Source organism: Eulemur rufifrons, chromosome 8 (genome assembly GCF_041146395.1).
Source record: "Eulemur rufifrons isolate Redbay chromosome 8, OSU_ERuf_1, whole genome shotgun sequence".
NCBI classification, from domain to species: Eukaryota; Metazoa; Chordata; class Mammalia; order Primates; family Lemuridae; genus Eulemur; species Eulemur rufifrons.
Window position 1 is genome coordinate 87,767,871 of NC_090990.1, and position 16,500 is coordinate 87,784,370.

The 16,500-nt window shown below is 38.8% G+C and overlaps 1 protein-coding gene across 1 annotated transcript in view; it reads left to right on the top strand.

Moving 5' to 3' along the window:
* Positions 1-16,500, top strand: part of PAPPA2 (pappalysin 2) — a 306,873-nt gene that overhangs the window by 187,926 nt on the left and 102,447 nt on the right. Inside the window, exons 12-13 of the mRNA XM_069478386.1 lie at positions 4,022-4,157; positions 4,356-4,572. Of these exons, the coding sequence (XP_069334487.1) occupies positions 4,022-4,157; positions 4,356-4,572 (353 nt within the window). The remainder of the gene's footprint in view (positions 1-4,021; positions 4,158-4,355; positions 4,573-16,500) is intronic.

Sequence of the window (16,500 nt, forward strand, 5' to 3'; positions counted from 1 at the left end):
CTTTCTCCTGCTCAAGGGCCTTCCCTTTCCCTCTGGAATCAGGAAGTGCCATAGATGAGTGAAAATGGAAAGACACAGAAAAAACAACAACCCTGTAACTAACCAAAAGAAGTTTAAAACCTCAGAGAAGATTTTTGTCAAGTTTGTGGTATGGTTTCAGGGTCTGCTATCCAGTGACCACCACAAAGGGTGACCTGGAAGTTGAAATACTTGGCTTGGGAGCATAATTGAGTGTGTCTGTGCCCAGCAGACAGATTGAAGAGGGATTTCTTAAACTCCAAAAGTTCTGCCTTAGAGAGACATTCTTTTAATCTCACTCTCACCAACGGCCAGTGGTGAGATTGGGTAGTTAGCATGCAGTCTTTGGATGAAAAAGCAACTGAGTGTGTGGGGCTGGATTTCCCTATCCATCTGTCAGTATCTATCTAACTTAATATTTGTTCTACTTTTTCTCTTTGTTGCAAGGTATTTTGTGTTGCATTCACTGTGCTAATTTTATTGGCAGTCCCTCTATCCTAAGACTGTTCCTCAGATTTGAGAATCATTTGCTTTTCTAAAAGGACTGTCTCCTTCCTGCTCTCTGGCTATAGTTTTTCTTCCTTGTAAGAGAATGCCCATATTAATTTTACATTGTCCATGTTATACGTGAATGCTATCTCCTTGTTGAAACAAATAATAAAATGTTAGAGAAAGCTAACAATTCTTTTGACTTCCTAGCACTTTGAATTTTTATCCTGGGGCATGACTGGAGCACATCTCAGATCTGAGTAGTGCCCAAGAGGTGCTTCAAGTGAACTATGTCTTGAAGGGGTCAGCTCTTCACAAGCATGCATTTGGTGTGGTGATCAGCGCAGTGTCACACTTGCAGTGGCAAAGGTGACTTGGAGTAGACTAAGTGAGTAAAGCTTCCTCTTGCCAAATTTTCTGCTCCAGCTATTACTTGTCTTTCATGTCTAGAAACAAAATTCACTGTTTCATATAAAGTAAAATTAGTCTGGAGATATATATATGAATGACTTGGCTGTGGAAAGAACAACTTTTTAAAATATATTTAAATAAAGAGTACATTTTTAGTTTTCTAATTACACTGTCAATTCTAAAAGTTTCTATGCCTCTATCTACAGCAAAAGTAGATTTTTTAATAAACACATGTTGAACTGAATTTTCTGAAAAGTCTACTGAAAGAATATATATATAAAATGTATTTTTCATAGATTCAATTGATAAAATAGAGATATATTCTATACCAAAAGCCTCAAATATCAACAATTTCTATGGAAGCAGAACTGGGAGTACCAATTCACATTTCTACAAGTGTCAATTGAAAATAGCGTATGTGAAATTGTTTAGCCTCTACATTTCAGAAAAGCATAATTCTCTATATATTAAAACATAGATATGCATGTTTAATTTTATAATTTTATTTTGCACCATTTTTCTTGCAGTATAAAGAGGGTAAAAATATTTTTTGCAAATAAGAATTATTGAACATTCAGTCCTTATTAAACAATAGACACTGTTTTATGTGTTTTCACATAATTTAATTTAAGCTTCATAGTAATTCCATGAGATAGGTAATATCTCTATTTCTCAGTTGCAGAGCAGAGGAACCCTAGGCATAGAGAGGAGAGATGGGTTGCTCAGATTTACTAGCTAGCAAAGATCAACCCTAGAGCAAACCCAGGGCTTCTGCGTGGACAAATCTGTCCAGAACTGTGAATTTGCTTGACTCCTTTTGACCCTGTTTGGATTGAATATGCACATATATGCAGAGTCACACTAGTTCCTACTTTCGAGGCTCCAATAGTTGGTTAAGAGAGTTTATACTTTCTTGTGCTTTTAGTTGCTGCTATGGGACAGATTTAGGGTTCAAATGAGAAGGAAACTTGGCTGCCTTTCCGTGTCACTGTGAGAGGAAATGCCCAAGACTCAGCATCCCATAACTTGATCAAACACTTTTCTCTCTTTGCTTTTTGTAGCACAACATTCTTGTGACTTCTTTGTACATCTCACCTGGGGTTTTCCTCCTTAAGCCACGGCCTAAAATCCTGGCATAGCCTCTTCCCACAAATCATTGCACAGAGACACTGCCACCAGGAAAATCTTTAAGATTCAAAATGACTGGTATTCAAAGACCCTTAGAGCAAGGAGGCACATTGTGAGGAGATGCAAAATGTGTTGGAGGTTTTGAGCACAGGCCCTCGGGACAGAGAAACACACACCATTAGACCTACCTCTACTAACTAGTTTCAGGTGAGTGGTATCTATTTTGGGACCCAACAGAAGATGGCAAAACTGAGCTCTCCTGTTTCTTGTTGAAGCCACCGGTACTCTTCAGGTCTGAGACCTATTGGGGTGAAGCCATCAGGTACTTGTTTGGACTCTGTCTGCTCCTGTCTCAGAAAATGACCCAGAAATTTCTTCCAGGACTCAGGTCTCTTTGGTGGTTTCTGGAAAGGAAGAGGAGTTCCCAGGGGGGCTTTGATGTCACTTGCTATTGGAGTTGAGGGCTTTGAGTTGGGCTCTTGGTTACCTCAGGATGTGTTTCATGTCTAGCCCTCATCCAGCCAAGAACAAAGGACTTCGTATTGCAAGCTGTGACCTATGGGTCTGGGAATTTCTTAAGTTATGAAGGAATATTTATCACTTCAAAGAGGGGAAATGAAAAGGGGAGAAAAAAGACACTATAGAAAGAGAGTGTGTGGCTGGTCTTTCCCTCAAAGGAAGAGAGGAAGACGGGAGAGCTGTGCTGTTTTGGCCACTGCGAATCACAAAATCGCCCTAATTAAGCCAACAGGGCAAATGGACACTCTGTAAACACACAGACTCAGGAAAAATCAGCCTGTGGACAAGAAGGAATTCCTGTTAAAATGAAAAACATGTTTTACTCTCCTGCGCCCACTTTTAGACGAGGTCCCTGCTATTAGATGTTGTACTCTGCTTTCACACTGAGAATGGTTTTCCTGGGGCTTTCTCACCCCTATAACCTGATAGAAAGCTAAGGAAAGGCACACAGAACTTTGTAAGGTCCAGCACCAGATTCTGATAATATAACGCCCAGGTAACACCAGGGAAAGTGGGGTTTATTCTCAACAGAAATAAAGAATAATGTTCATCTATAGGAAATTAAAAAAAAAGTAGAATTACTGCATCAAATAAGTCCACTGTGAAAATAAACACTGGACTCTCAATAGTAGGTAATAATAGAGAGATTGTACTTTATCCTTCAACTTCTAAGACATTTTCTTTTCTATCAAAGAATTTCCAGGGACAAAACTTCCAGAGTTTACTTTGAAAGTCTGTTTTTGTGTTAATCAGCCTACTATCTAGGAATATTCCTGATAAATAGCTTAATTTTTCTGTCTCAGTGCTGGCTCATTTTCCAGACAGGGGCAGAGCATGCACACCTGATGCGCCAGGAAGACTTCGTAAGAATAAACAGTCTGGCAGGTTCTAATCTCAGAAGCAATAGACTCTGTAGTCACCTCTTCCATGTCAGGGTTTGCATGCTGAGTAAGAGGTTCTTCTAAAAGTCTAGTGAGGAGATAGGAAAATGGGAAAGATGATTCTCTGTGGCACCCAGAATTTAGAACAATTCAGAAGGTGTCAGTTTGATGATCATCCTGCCCACTGCTCTCAATTGGCAATAAGGAGGGATTGACTGGCTGTCTGGTGGCTTATTGTCTGCAGCAATGGTCTCTTTGAGTGACCTTTTTGAGAAATTTAAAGAAAGGCAAGCCTAAGTTTAAAAAAAAAAAAATGGAAACAGATGAGGTAAGGAGTCTAGGGAAAAGATAGGATGCTCAGTTACTGAAAATTATCTTCTCACTGTCTCAACTTGACTTTTGGTACAACTTTGAATACCCTTCTGTGCATACTCCATGCTTTTCCCATTTGTAAAGGAGAAGGAAGCTCTTGCTTTATAAATGGTGAGCTATCTGAGAAGAATAAAAATGGTATGGCATATATCCTGATAGCCCAGTGAAAATAATGGCCTATACATAAATGTGCTTATGCCTAGGTGTGTTTCAATAGACCAGGAGTGGCCACAGCAATTCTTATTTTCTTGACGACTGATGGCCTGGTCCCTGGGAAGCATCAGAAGCCAACAGTGACCCTCTACCTGACCGATGTCAGTGGAAGCAACCACTCTCTTGGTGAGTCTGACAGTTGTCCCTTTGGGGCCACAGGAGGACAGCCCAATAGACCCAGGAGTCAACTTGATGTCTGTCTCTGATACTGTTGGGGATCTTGCCTGAATCACACACCTATTGAGAGGATAAAATGGATATTAGATATGGAAATATGGTACCAGATGAATGGCTTAAAATATTCATCTCTCTGTTTCTCTTCAGGAACCTATGAACTGTCATGCCAGCAGAACCCACTGATTATCAATGTGACCCATCACCCGAATATCCTCTTCCATCCTACCACCTCAGTGCTGCTGAACTTCTCATCCCCACTGGTGGCCATCTCAGCTGTGGCTCTAAGGACACCCTCCTACATCAGTCCTTCAGCTCCCAATAACTGCATCCCAGAGCACAGGGAGCAAAATAATCAGGAACACAGGTACAAAGTCTTCTTTCTTCCTTTCCCTCCCTTTTTCTTGTGGCTGTGACAGACTGCTATGGTTTAGTCATATGGTGTTGTGTATATAGTGCTTGCTCAATCTCTAATTGAAAAATGGATTTAGGAACTACTGAAAAGACATAGGAAGCCAGCAGAGAATAATTTTTAGAATGCACACTTAGGTTTTATATTTTTATCTTCTTTTCTTAGCGGAGCATAATTTTTATGTAAATATTGAACATTGTTACAAGGTCTTAACATCTTTTTTATATATAACATCACTGGCTTTAAATCAACATTGTTAAATAAACTGCCAAAAATTGTTTGCCAAACACTCAATGTTCCCTAAGTAATGTATATTTTTCCACATGCTCCCACCTGGACAGTGTATACAGCAAGTTTAGTAATTACTTATAAGGCATGTCATATTATCATTAAGGATTACTATGGAAATAGGAAATGCATTAGCTACATGTGTTTTTCTGTGAATATCTGTGATTGTCACCACCCAGTGAGATGTGGTTATGAGGTTGGCTGGAGTCTCAGCAGCAGCTAGTAGAGGGACTGGACTTCACAGTGTTGATGTGCCCAAGCCTGGGGAAGGAGGTACGCCAAACACAGCAATCTGTGCTGCAGTTGGACTAGAATCATTCTATGAATGGTCTAATCAATTGAGTGGGACTAAAGATGACAGGGTTCATTCTCTCAAGGAGAGAGGTAAGATAACCTGCTTGTTAACTAGGTGATCAGGATCCTATTCACAAAAGCTGGGGTTCCAAGCAGTTCCCCACTGCCAAGGAGGAATTCCAGTACCAATATGCCCATCCAAGATATACCAGGAACCCAGTGCTGACAGGGATAGGGAGGAGATGGCACTAGTATGGTAACTCAGTTATCTATTGCTGTGTAGCGAATTATATCAAAATGTAGTGGCTTAACACAAAAAAACATTATCTCATAGTTTCTGTGGGTGAGAAATCTAGATGCAGCTCAGCTGGGTACTTCTGGCTTGGGGTCTCTTATGAGGTTTCATCAAGCTATTGACTAACGTTGCAGTCACCTCAAAGCTCCAGCTGAGCTGGAGAATTCACATCCAAGCTCACTCTTGTGGCTGCTGTCACACGTCCGAAGAAACACATCCAAGCCCACTCGTAGGTGTTGGCAGTGAGCATGCTCACACAGATGTGGCACAGCCCCTTGCCACACTGGCCTCTCCACAAGCTAAGAGTCATTATGATAAGACAGCTAATGATCCGAGAGAGAAAGAGAGCTAGAGAGGGTGAATACATGAGACACTTCCCAAGAGGGAAGCCATAATCTTTTTATAACATAATATTAGAAGTGACAGCCCATTACTTCTGGCATATTCTAGTCGTTAGAAGTGAGTCAGTAAGTCCAGCCCATACTCAAGGAGAGGGGTTTGCATAAGGACATGAATCATCGGACCATCTTAGCAGCTATCTACCACATGCAATAATAGTAGTTTATGTTAATTGAGCACTTTCTATGTGCCAGGTATTGTTCTAAGTGCTAGGAAGGGAGAAACAGTAGGGATAGAGTCTGGATGATGGACATTTTTATGTTAGCTAGTTCAATTGCAACTTTAAAGTCTTCTTAGTGAGCAGACACCTTCAAATGTTAACATAAGAATGTAGACTATTAAAATAATATTTATCAGAATTATGGCCTCTCTCTCATATATTTTCTCTACTGGCTCTATCTCTGGCCTTCAGCCATACAAAATTTCTTTCAGGTCCCTGAAACATGTGTTCTCGATGAGCTTTGCACACAACGTTCCTACTTTCTTGAATGCCTTCCAGTCTTTCTTCACTTCGACTCATACTCCCCCATCAGGACGCACCTTCTGTGGAATTTTGGCAAACTCACTCCGTTTCCATGGGACATAGTACATAACCCAGATTCTGAAAAAGCAGCTATCACATTGGGTGGTTACTATTCATTGACTTGTTGTTCTTTCCCATTAAACCCTGAGCTCCCTGTAGGGGGTATTCAACTCAGTATCTCTCAACAGCTAGCAGGGGGCCTAGCACAGAGCAGGTATGAGAAACTTGGTTGAATGACAGTTGTCAACTTTATGTCTGAATGCTCCATGAAACAGAACTGAGAGAGCAAATCAACAAAGTAGAAGTCATGGCCTCTGTAGACGTAAGGGGAAAGTGTGCCCCTCACGGTCATAGCTGTGAAGTTTCAACAAAGAAGTTGATTAATGGTAATCGTTGCTGCTAGTTCTTCACTTATTTTCACGTGGCACTATGGGAAAAACAAGTTTTATATGCATGCATGCAAACCAATGGGAAAAGGACATGATTCTCCAGTTTACACAGGGTGGGTCTGGAATGCATGAGCATGCCCAGACCACATGTGACTGACAGCAGCCATGCAAATTGGCTTTTCCTCATCAGCCAGCAAATCAGTGAAATATAGTAAGTTTTGATACACAGGGAGCCTAATAGACACCATTTATTTTAATTTTGAATATACTTAAAATCTAAATCCTTATGTACTTCCAAAGAATAGAAGTCATTTTGTAGCGTTTTATCAGTCACAGTTGTATAATATATGTAGACATACCATAATATGAAACCCTCAAATTCTGGGCACAGTGAGAGAGATTCCTTGCTACCTCCTTCTTATTCCTTGTGGCCTGAATTCCATTAATACTTCCGGCAGGGGAGAACTGACAGATGCCTGGCAGTAGGAGATGTGTTATCCATTTTGTATTTAACCATTAATGAGCAATGACCTGTCCCTCCTACAGTGCTATACATTTTTAGACCAGCCTCATTAGCCCACAGAATCTCAGCTAAGTCCAGCTCTCCAGTGACATTCACAATCTTTGTCTTGGACAAAGTGATCTCTCCCTGCTTCACATGTAAATACCAACAATACAGAAAAATATGAAAACTCATATCCACATCCAAAACCAAGAGTAGCAGCCAGAATCTGTGAGGATTTCCTCCTGATTGCAAATGTATAGGGGTTAAATTGAGAGACATAATGGGAAATGAAAGCATGCACTTTGTGTTTTCTGAAAGAAAGCAAATAGTGAATAGAACCATACTACAAGCAGAGAGGGAAACAGGTCATTTTTTCTTCATTCCCTGGCCCTTTGGCTTTTATCTGTCTCTTAGTCTTGTTTCCCATCCCAGTATGATGGCTACCCAGTTTATGATCCTTTGGGCTTATTCTACTGATCTTGAATCCCTTAGTCTTGAAAACCACGTTTAGTTTTCCTGATGTTGGCCACCAGTGCTCGGTAAGAGCTCAGTCCATTATTATCCTCCAGTTGTTTCCAGCTCTAACAACTTCAGGGAGAGGTTCTGCACAACCTGACATGGTACCGGGATCAGGCAGACCTCCAGTCTCCCCAGGATTGTATTGATGGCTTTGAGAAGTGGAGAACACATTTTTTTGTTAATATAGTGGGCTTTGGAGTGTGTCTGAAACATAATCTAGGCACTAATATATTAATTTGCCTAAGTCAGCAAATTAGTTTACAGATAACCAAGACTCTTAATGTTCTACTTTGAAAATTCACAAGGTCAATGCTAGAATTTATCAATAGGGAAGAATTGCTGATGGGCATGCTGTTTCTCCTACAATGCAATTTTGTTTTCCCAGTCATATGGATATAATGGAAAAATTGACTATAACTTCTCTAATTTTGCCTGATGGTATCCATAGGCACTCCCAGAGCTGAATCTTCTTGAGATGAAGAACATTATCTCCTTTTCCAGGGCATGGGCTGATGGCAATGGTTGAAACCCTAATTATTCATATCTTTATAGCATTTATTTTTTCCCTCCTATGTACCTAGACTTCTCTATCTACTGGCCCTATGAAAGGTTGAGAAAGTGGTGTAAACCTTCCATACAATTGTGCTTCTTTCAGTTTTTCTTTGTATTTCAAAGAATTTTTGCTTTTTATAATTTTTTTTTACAATTTAATGCCATATAATTAGGTGTGTAACTTTTTGTGATTGTTTTGTCTTTATTAGGGCCGTACCTCTTGCAACGCTTTTGCCCTTTAAGTGCTTTTGTCTTCATATTCTACTTTGTCTGGAATTAAAATTTCCATCCCTGCTTTCCTTTTGCTTGTATTTATTTGATAAATATTTGTCTTTCTTTTATTTTTAATCTTTCTCTATCTTCACTGCCAATGAGCCCAGGGCACATAGTTTCACTGCACTGTTTACAAAGATAGTACGATTTTACCATGTCAAACTACTTTGAGATTTTATTCTTAAAATTTGTTTCATGATTCTTAAGACTCTAGGATTCTTTAGAACTTTGGGGCATTTTTAACCTTTGGGACAATTATCTCCCAAGATACAATGGCTTTTGCCAATGCCTCCACACCCCACCCCACCTCACCAAAGCCCTTGTACTTCCTGACCTGAAGTCTTGAGGTGAGCAAAAATAGGAAGGATGGTACTGATGGGAATAATGGATGGAGAACAGATCTCTGCCCCATGAAAATCAGGGCTCAGTTTTCTGGTCTTTACAGGAGCCAGGGAATGAAGAAAGAATAACATGTTTCTTTCTTTTAGTGTGGCTGTGTTCCTTACTCACTCTTTTTCAGAAAACAAAAAATGCATACTTTGCCTTTAAATGAAGTTTCTCAATTTGCCTCCCATATATTTTGCAACCAGGAGTAAATCCTCACAAGTTCTGGCTGCCAGTCTTGGTTTTTGCTATGGATAAGGATTTTCTTATTTTTCTATATTGTTCATATTTAAGTGGGAAGCAAGGAGAAATTACCTCCTAATGTATTCTTGTGAGAGTAACTGAAAATAACACATGTGGAATTTGTATCAAGCACCTTCTAACACCGGATTGGAGCACCACTCATGGCAATTTCCACACCATTTCCCATCTTTACTTTTTATCATCTTCCTTTTAGAATGTGTGCCAGTTATCCATCAATTTGTTGCCTCTTGGCTCCAAATCCACCCTCATCACCTGCATTAGAATACCAGAGCTGGATTTTATTGACATTTATCCAGTTCTTCTTTGTAGGCCTGGTAAAATTTGGGAGTGAAAACATCTGGTCTGGGACTTTATTTTTTAGAAAGGTTTTTTTCTTTTATTGCTGCTTCATTTCAATTCCGGTACTTGATATTGGTCTATTCAGGAATTCTATTTCTTCCTGATTGAGCCTAGGGAGGTTTTGTGCTTCTAAGAATTTGTCTGTTTCCTCCATATTTTCAAGTTTATGTGTGTAGAGGTCTTTATAGTGTTCATAGGTGATATTTTATATTTCTGTGGTATCAGTTGTTATTTCTCCTTTTTCATTCCTTATTGAGCTTATTAGAGTCCTTTCTTTTCTGCCTCTGGTTAGTCTAGCAAGAGGTGTGTCAATTTAGTTTATCTTTTCAAAGAACCAACTTCTTATTTTATTAATCTTCCATATAGTTTTTTTGTTACTGATTTGATTTAGTTCTTCTCTGATCTTGGTTATTTCTTTTCTTCTGCTGGGTTTGGAATTGGTTTGCTCATCCTTTTCCAGTTCTTTGAGATGATTTATTAGATTGTCAGTTCATGATCTTTCTGTCTTTTGGATGTAGGTATTTATGGCTATACATCTTCCTCTCCAGGACTGCTTTAGCAGTGTCCCACAGATTTTGATAACTTGTGTCCCCTTTATCATTTAGTTCAAAGAATCTTTTTATTTCCATCTTAATTTCCTCCTTGACCCAATAATTGTTTGGTAGTAGGTTGTTTGTTTTCCATGACTTTGTGTAGACATGAGTGTTTCTGTTGGAGTTGATTTCTAATTTTATTCCACTGTGGTCTGAGAAGATACATGGTACAATTTCTACTTTTTAAAATTTGTTGAGACATTTTTTTGTGGCCTAAGATATGGTCAATCTTAGAGAATGTTGCATGAGCTGATGAGAAAAAATGTATATTCAGTGGTTTTTGGCCAAATCTACAAAGAAGAACTGGTTCCTATCCTGCACAAATTATTCCACAACATCTAGAAGAAAAGAACCCTCCCCAACATGTTTTATGAAGCCAACATCTCCCTGATACCAAAACCAGGAAAAGACACAACAACAAAAGAAAACTACAGACCAATACTCCTTAGGAATATAGATGCAAAAATTCTCAATTAAATCCTAGGAAACTGAATTCAGGTGCTTATCAAAAAAATAATCCATCATGACCAAGTGGGCTTCATCCCAGAGATGCAGGGATGGTTCAACATATGCAAATCTATAAATGTAATTCAACACATAAATAGAAGTAAAAACAAAGACCATATGATCCTCTCAATAGATGCAGAAAAATCATTTGACAAAATTCAGCACCCTTTTATGATAAGGACGCTTAACAAAATAGGCATAGATGGGACTTACCTCAAAATGATAAAAGCCATATACAATAAACCCACAACCAACATCATACTGAACAGGGAAAAATTGAAAACATACCCGCTTAGAACTGGAACCAGACAAAGTTACCCTCTGTCACCACTTCTATTCAACATAGTGCTGGAAGTCCTAGCCAGTGCAATCAGACAAGAGAAGGAAATCAAGGGCATCCAAATAGGGGCAGAAGACATAAAAATATTGCTCTTTGCTGACAATATGATCTTATATCTATAAACCCCTAAAAATTCTGCCATGAGACAACTGGAACTGATAAACAAATTCAGCAAAGTCTCAGGTTACAAAATCAATGTACACAAATCAGTAACATTCTTATATGCCAACAACAGTCAAATTGAGAGCCAAATCAAAGACTCAATACCTTTCACAATAGCAACAACAAAAAAATAACATACATAGGAATATATTTAACTAAGGAGATGAAAGACCTATACAGGGAGAACTACTAAACACTAAGGAAGGAAATAGCAGAGGAGATAAGCAGATGGAAAACCATACTATGCTCATGGGTCAGCAGAATCCACATTGTTAAAATGTCTGTACTACCCAAAGTGATCTACAGATTCAATGCAATCCCTATTAAAAAACCAACATAATTTTTTGCAGATCTAGGAAAAATAATTCTATGCTTCTTATGGAACCAGAGAAGACCCCATATGGGAAAAGCAAGCTTAATTAAAAAGAACAAATTGGGAGGCATCAATTTATCAGATGTCAAGCTATACTAAAAGGCTATAGTAACCAAAACAGAATGGTGCTGGCACAAGTACAAGACATAGATAGACCAATGGAACAGGACTGAGAACCCAGACATAAAGCCATCCTCATATAGCCATCTGATCTTTGACAAAGCAGACAAAAACACACACTGGGGAAAAGAATCCTCATTCAATAAATGGCTCCAGGAAAATTGTATGGCCACACGTAGAAGACCAAAACAGGATCTGCACCTCTCACCTCTCACAAAAATTAACTCACATTGGATAACAGACTTAAACCTAAGGTATGAAACCATAAGAATTCTAGAACAAAATGTTGGGAAAACATTATACACATCAGCCCAGATGAAGAAGACCCCAAAAGCAATCACAGCAACAAGAGAAATAAATAAATGGGGCATGATTAAATCAAAAACTTCTGCACAGCCAAGGAAACTGTCATCAGAGCAAATAGACAACCTACAGAATGGGAGGAAATATTTGCATGCTAAACATCTGACAAAGGGCTAATCACTAGAATCTACCTAGAACTCAGGAAAATCAGCAAGAAAACAATCAAACAACCCCATTAAAAAGTGGGCAAAGGACATGAACAGAAAATTTTCAAAAGAAGGTAAACTAATGGCCAAGAAATATATGAAAAAATGCTCAACATCTCTAATCATCAGGGAAATGCTAATCAAGACTACAATGAGATATCACTTAACCCCAATGAGAACAGCTTTTATCAAAAAAGGCCCAAATCAACAATTGTTGGCATTGACATGCAGAGATAGGAACACTCATACACTGCTGGTGGGACTGCAAACTAGTACAACCTCTATGGAAAATAATATGAAGGTACCTCAAAGAACTAAAAGTAGAAATGCCATCTGATCCAGGAATCCCACTACTTGGCATCTACCTGAAGGAAAAAAAGACATTCTATAATAAAGATGTCTGCACTCAAATAGCAGTACAATTCTCAATTGCAAAGATGTGGAAACAATCCAAGTGCCCATCAAGACATAAGTGGATTAATAAGATGTGGTATATGTATATCATGGAGTATTACTCAGCCATAAAAAAGTGGTGAACTATCTCTTGTATTATCCTGGATGGAGCTGGAGCCCATTCTTCTAAGTGAATTATCACAAGAATGGAAAAAGAAGCATCACACATACTCACCATCAAATTGGTACTAATCGATCAACACATATGTGCACATATGGAAATAACATTCATTGGGTGTCAGGCAGGTGGAAGAGGGAGAATGGAATGGGTATATTCACACTTAATGGGTGTGATACATACTCTGGGGGATGAGCATGGTGTAGCTCTGACTAGGGTGGTACAAAGGCAATATATGTAAACTAAACTTTTGTACCCCCGTAATACTCTGAAATTAAAAAAAAGAAAACAGAAAAACAAAACAAAACATCCTTTGCAAACTGTCACCATGCTATATGTTGTCAATAGAGGGTGCTAGGGAGACATTGCAGGAGGGAGGGGCTTCTCTTCCTGGTTTCAGTGTCCTTTCTTCTCTTTTGTTGCTGTGACATGCTCAGCCACTGGTGTGCAGGACACCTACAGTCAAGTAGAACAGCCACCTGGGTTGTCAAGGCACTTTTCTTGATTGGCTCTTTATCACAATCAACCAAAGGTGATAATGTGATTAATTGTGATGCCACTGGATGCTGTGATTACTAGCATCCCATTACCCATTGGCAAGGGTACAGTATTATACTTAAGCCCAAGGACACAACCCAACTGGTCCCCAAATCCCATCTTTGTGACTCTATCTCCTAGTACTATTCTCAGAATCATTCCATGTCAGTTGGGGTCCAGTCATGACACAGTAATTACAATATGGAAAGTTTAACAAAAATAATTATTAACTAGTAACAAGAGATTAACTACTAAGGGATAAAGAGAACTCTAACAAATAGAAGAATGGTGGATAAAGGGAGCAACCATTACTTTTATGACTGATCGAAGAGTATCCAAGAAAGGAACAAATGTGGAAGGGGCTTCCCACCCAAAGCTGAAACTCAGTTCTCTTCAGAGGAGGTGGGGCTACAGCACACTAGATGGCAGAGAAGTTTGTGGAGGTTCTACAGGATAGGGCTGATAATCAGAAAACTGTGTACTAGGGTACAGATAAAAGCTCATGAAGAAGCTCCCTGCTGGGGCAAAATTGGGACTTGCTGGAAAGCTGCCCATTGTGATGCTGCTGAAACTTGATGGGAGGCCACCACTGGGCAATGATGAAACTTGAAGGGAGGCCACCACTGGGCACTGATGAAACTTGATGGGAGGCCACCACTGAGGCACTGATGAAACTTGATGGGAGGCCACCACTGGGCACTGATGAAACTTGATGGGAGACCATCACTGGACAATGATGAAACTTGATGGGAGGCCACCACTGGGCACTGATGAAACTTGATGGGAGGCCATCACTAGACAATGATGAAACTTGAAGGGAGGCCACCACTGGGCAATGATAAAACTTGATGGGAGGCCACCACTGGGCAATGATGAAACTTGATGGGAGGTGCCACTGAGTCTTGTTGGGAGGCCAGCAGGGATGCTGGTGGGACTTGCTCAGACCAGTAGAATGCCACTGAAACTTGCTAGGTGGTGAGTACCACTGGTTTTCCCACTCTCTGTTTGACATTGAGTGCTATAAGAGCAAGGAGAGGAAAGTACAGAGGAATGAAGAAGATAAGCCTCTTCATCCTGCAATATCTCTCTAGTGCCATCTCCTGAAAAATTGTGACATCATGCTATCTGGCAAAGGAGAAATGTTCACATGCTTCAGCTGTAGTATTACAAAGTAGGGCAATGAAAGATGTATTTGGAACAGAGAGGTGATAATTTGAAAACTGTCAGAGAAAGTCTTGTCAAATACCCAAAAAGAAACCCCTTTTCTCTGTGCCTTTTATGTTCAACATAAGATTTCCTTTAAGTTCCTGGCTTTAATACTAAGATTATTTTGCAACATAACTTCTAAACAGAATGATCTAATTAGAAATGCATATTTTCTTCTTTTAATGTTTTGAACTTAATTTTAAGTCCAAGGCAAACATAAAGTATAACTACTTCATAGCTTATTCAGTATAAATACACATTCTGATTGAGATAGAAAACAAGTAATAGATACTCATAAATATAAAATTTTAGTGGGTCTTGAGGTTTGCCTTAAACTGTAGCTTATCAAAGCCAAGTATTCTAATATAAAATTGAATGGGATATTAGTCTTTCAAAATGAATATACATGTGGAAACCTGGGTTCTTTCTTCTCTTCCTTATTCTCATTCTCATTTTCTACACACACACACTCACATTCATGAATATGAATAATTGAGAGTTGATTTTTGTAACAATTTAGGTCCAATACAATGGATGTGTGTATGTGTGCACACTGTATATACATTGCTGTATTTTACTTCAAGTAAAAGAAAGGCTTTTGAAAAGTTTAATGTAAATTGATTTGTCAAACTAATTGTATGGTGTGTTTGTGTCTGTGTGTGTCCTTATGTTTCTGTATTCATGTGTGTGTTTGTGTATAGAAAGAAATAGATTCTTAATGGCTCAAAAAATATTTAAGTGTCACAATATGCCAGTAATCATTTTTGAGTTGAGGAAACTGAGACTCAGAGTGCACAAATTCACCTTATTTGATATTAGAAAAACTAAGACTAGAATCCAAGTAATTTGTTTCTAATAAGGAAAACTTCCATTATATAATTGACAAACTGTTTCAAAATATATACTCATGTTTACTACTCTCCAAGAAATCCTGCCACCTCTCTCAAGCTATTAATATATTTGGATCAGGGTAACAAGAGTTTAGTTAGCCCTAGAATAATCAAAGAGCACCTATGTTTTATTATTTCTTATTTTTTAATTTTGTTTAATTTCAGAATATTACTAGGGTACAAATGTTTTGGTTACATGAATTGCTTTTGTACAGTTTGAGTCAGAGTTGCAAGTGTGTCCATCACTAGATAATGTGCATTGTACCAGTTAGGAGTGAATTTACCATCCCCTCATCCCTCTTCCCACCAGCTTGAATTCCATAGAATTTTATTACCATATGTGTATATGAGTGTTGATCAACTAGTTCCAATTTAATAGTGAGTACATGTGGTGTTTGCTTTTCCATTCTTGTGATACTTAGGAGGATGGTCTCCAGTTCCATCCAGATTGTCACAAAAGATATTAGCTCACCATTTTTTGTGGCTGACATACTCCATGGTGTATATATACTGCATTCTATTAATCCACTCATGTATTGATGGGCTCTTGGGCTGTTTCCACACCTTTGCGATTGTGAATTGGAGCACCTGTATTTTAGATCTATTTATGTTAAAGGGCATATTTATTTTGAGGAAATGATGATTCATAAAAGTAGGCTCCAAGTAATAATGTAGGTGAGCTGGAGTAGGTTATAAAGGGTGTAATTGTAAGGACACTTCAGACTTCAGGAAATGTTTAATCCAGATTAGGGCAATTTTATGGCCAGAATCCAGGGGATTTGGGATCATTTCAAAAAGAGAAGTTTTGACTCATCTCCTAGGGTTCTAGCCCAGACAAAGAAAATCTTCCTTCTCAGAGAAGAAAAAATCCGAAAAAAAATATTTCACTTTCTCTGAAATTAGAAGTACATCTAATCCAAGAAAAGAAACTACAGTTTTGAAAGCCTGGTTTATGTGTGTATTAGTTTTTATTGCTGTGTTATAATATCAGCACAATATAGCAGTTTACACCAATGCACGTTTATAGTGTCACAGTTTCTGAGGGTCAGGA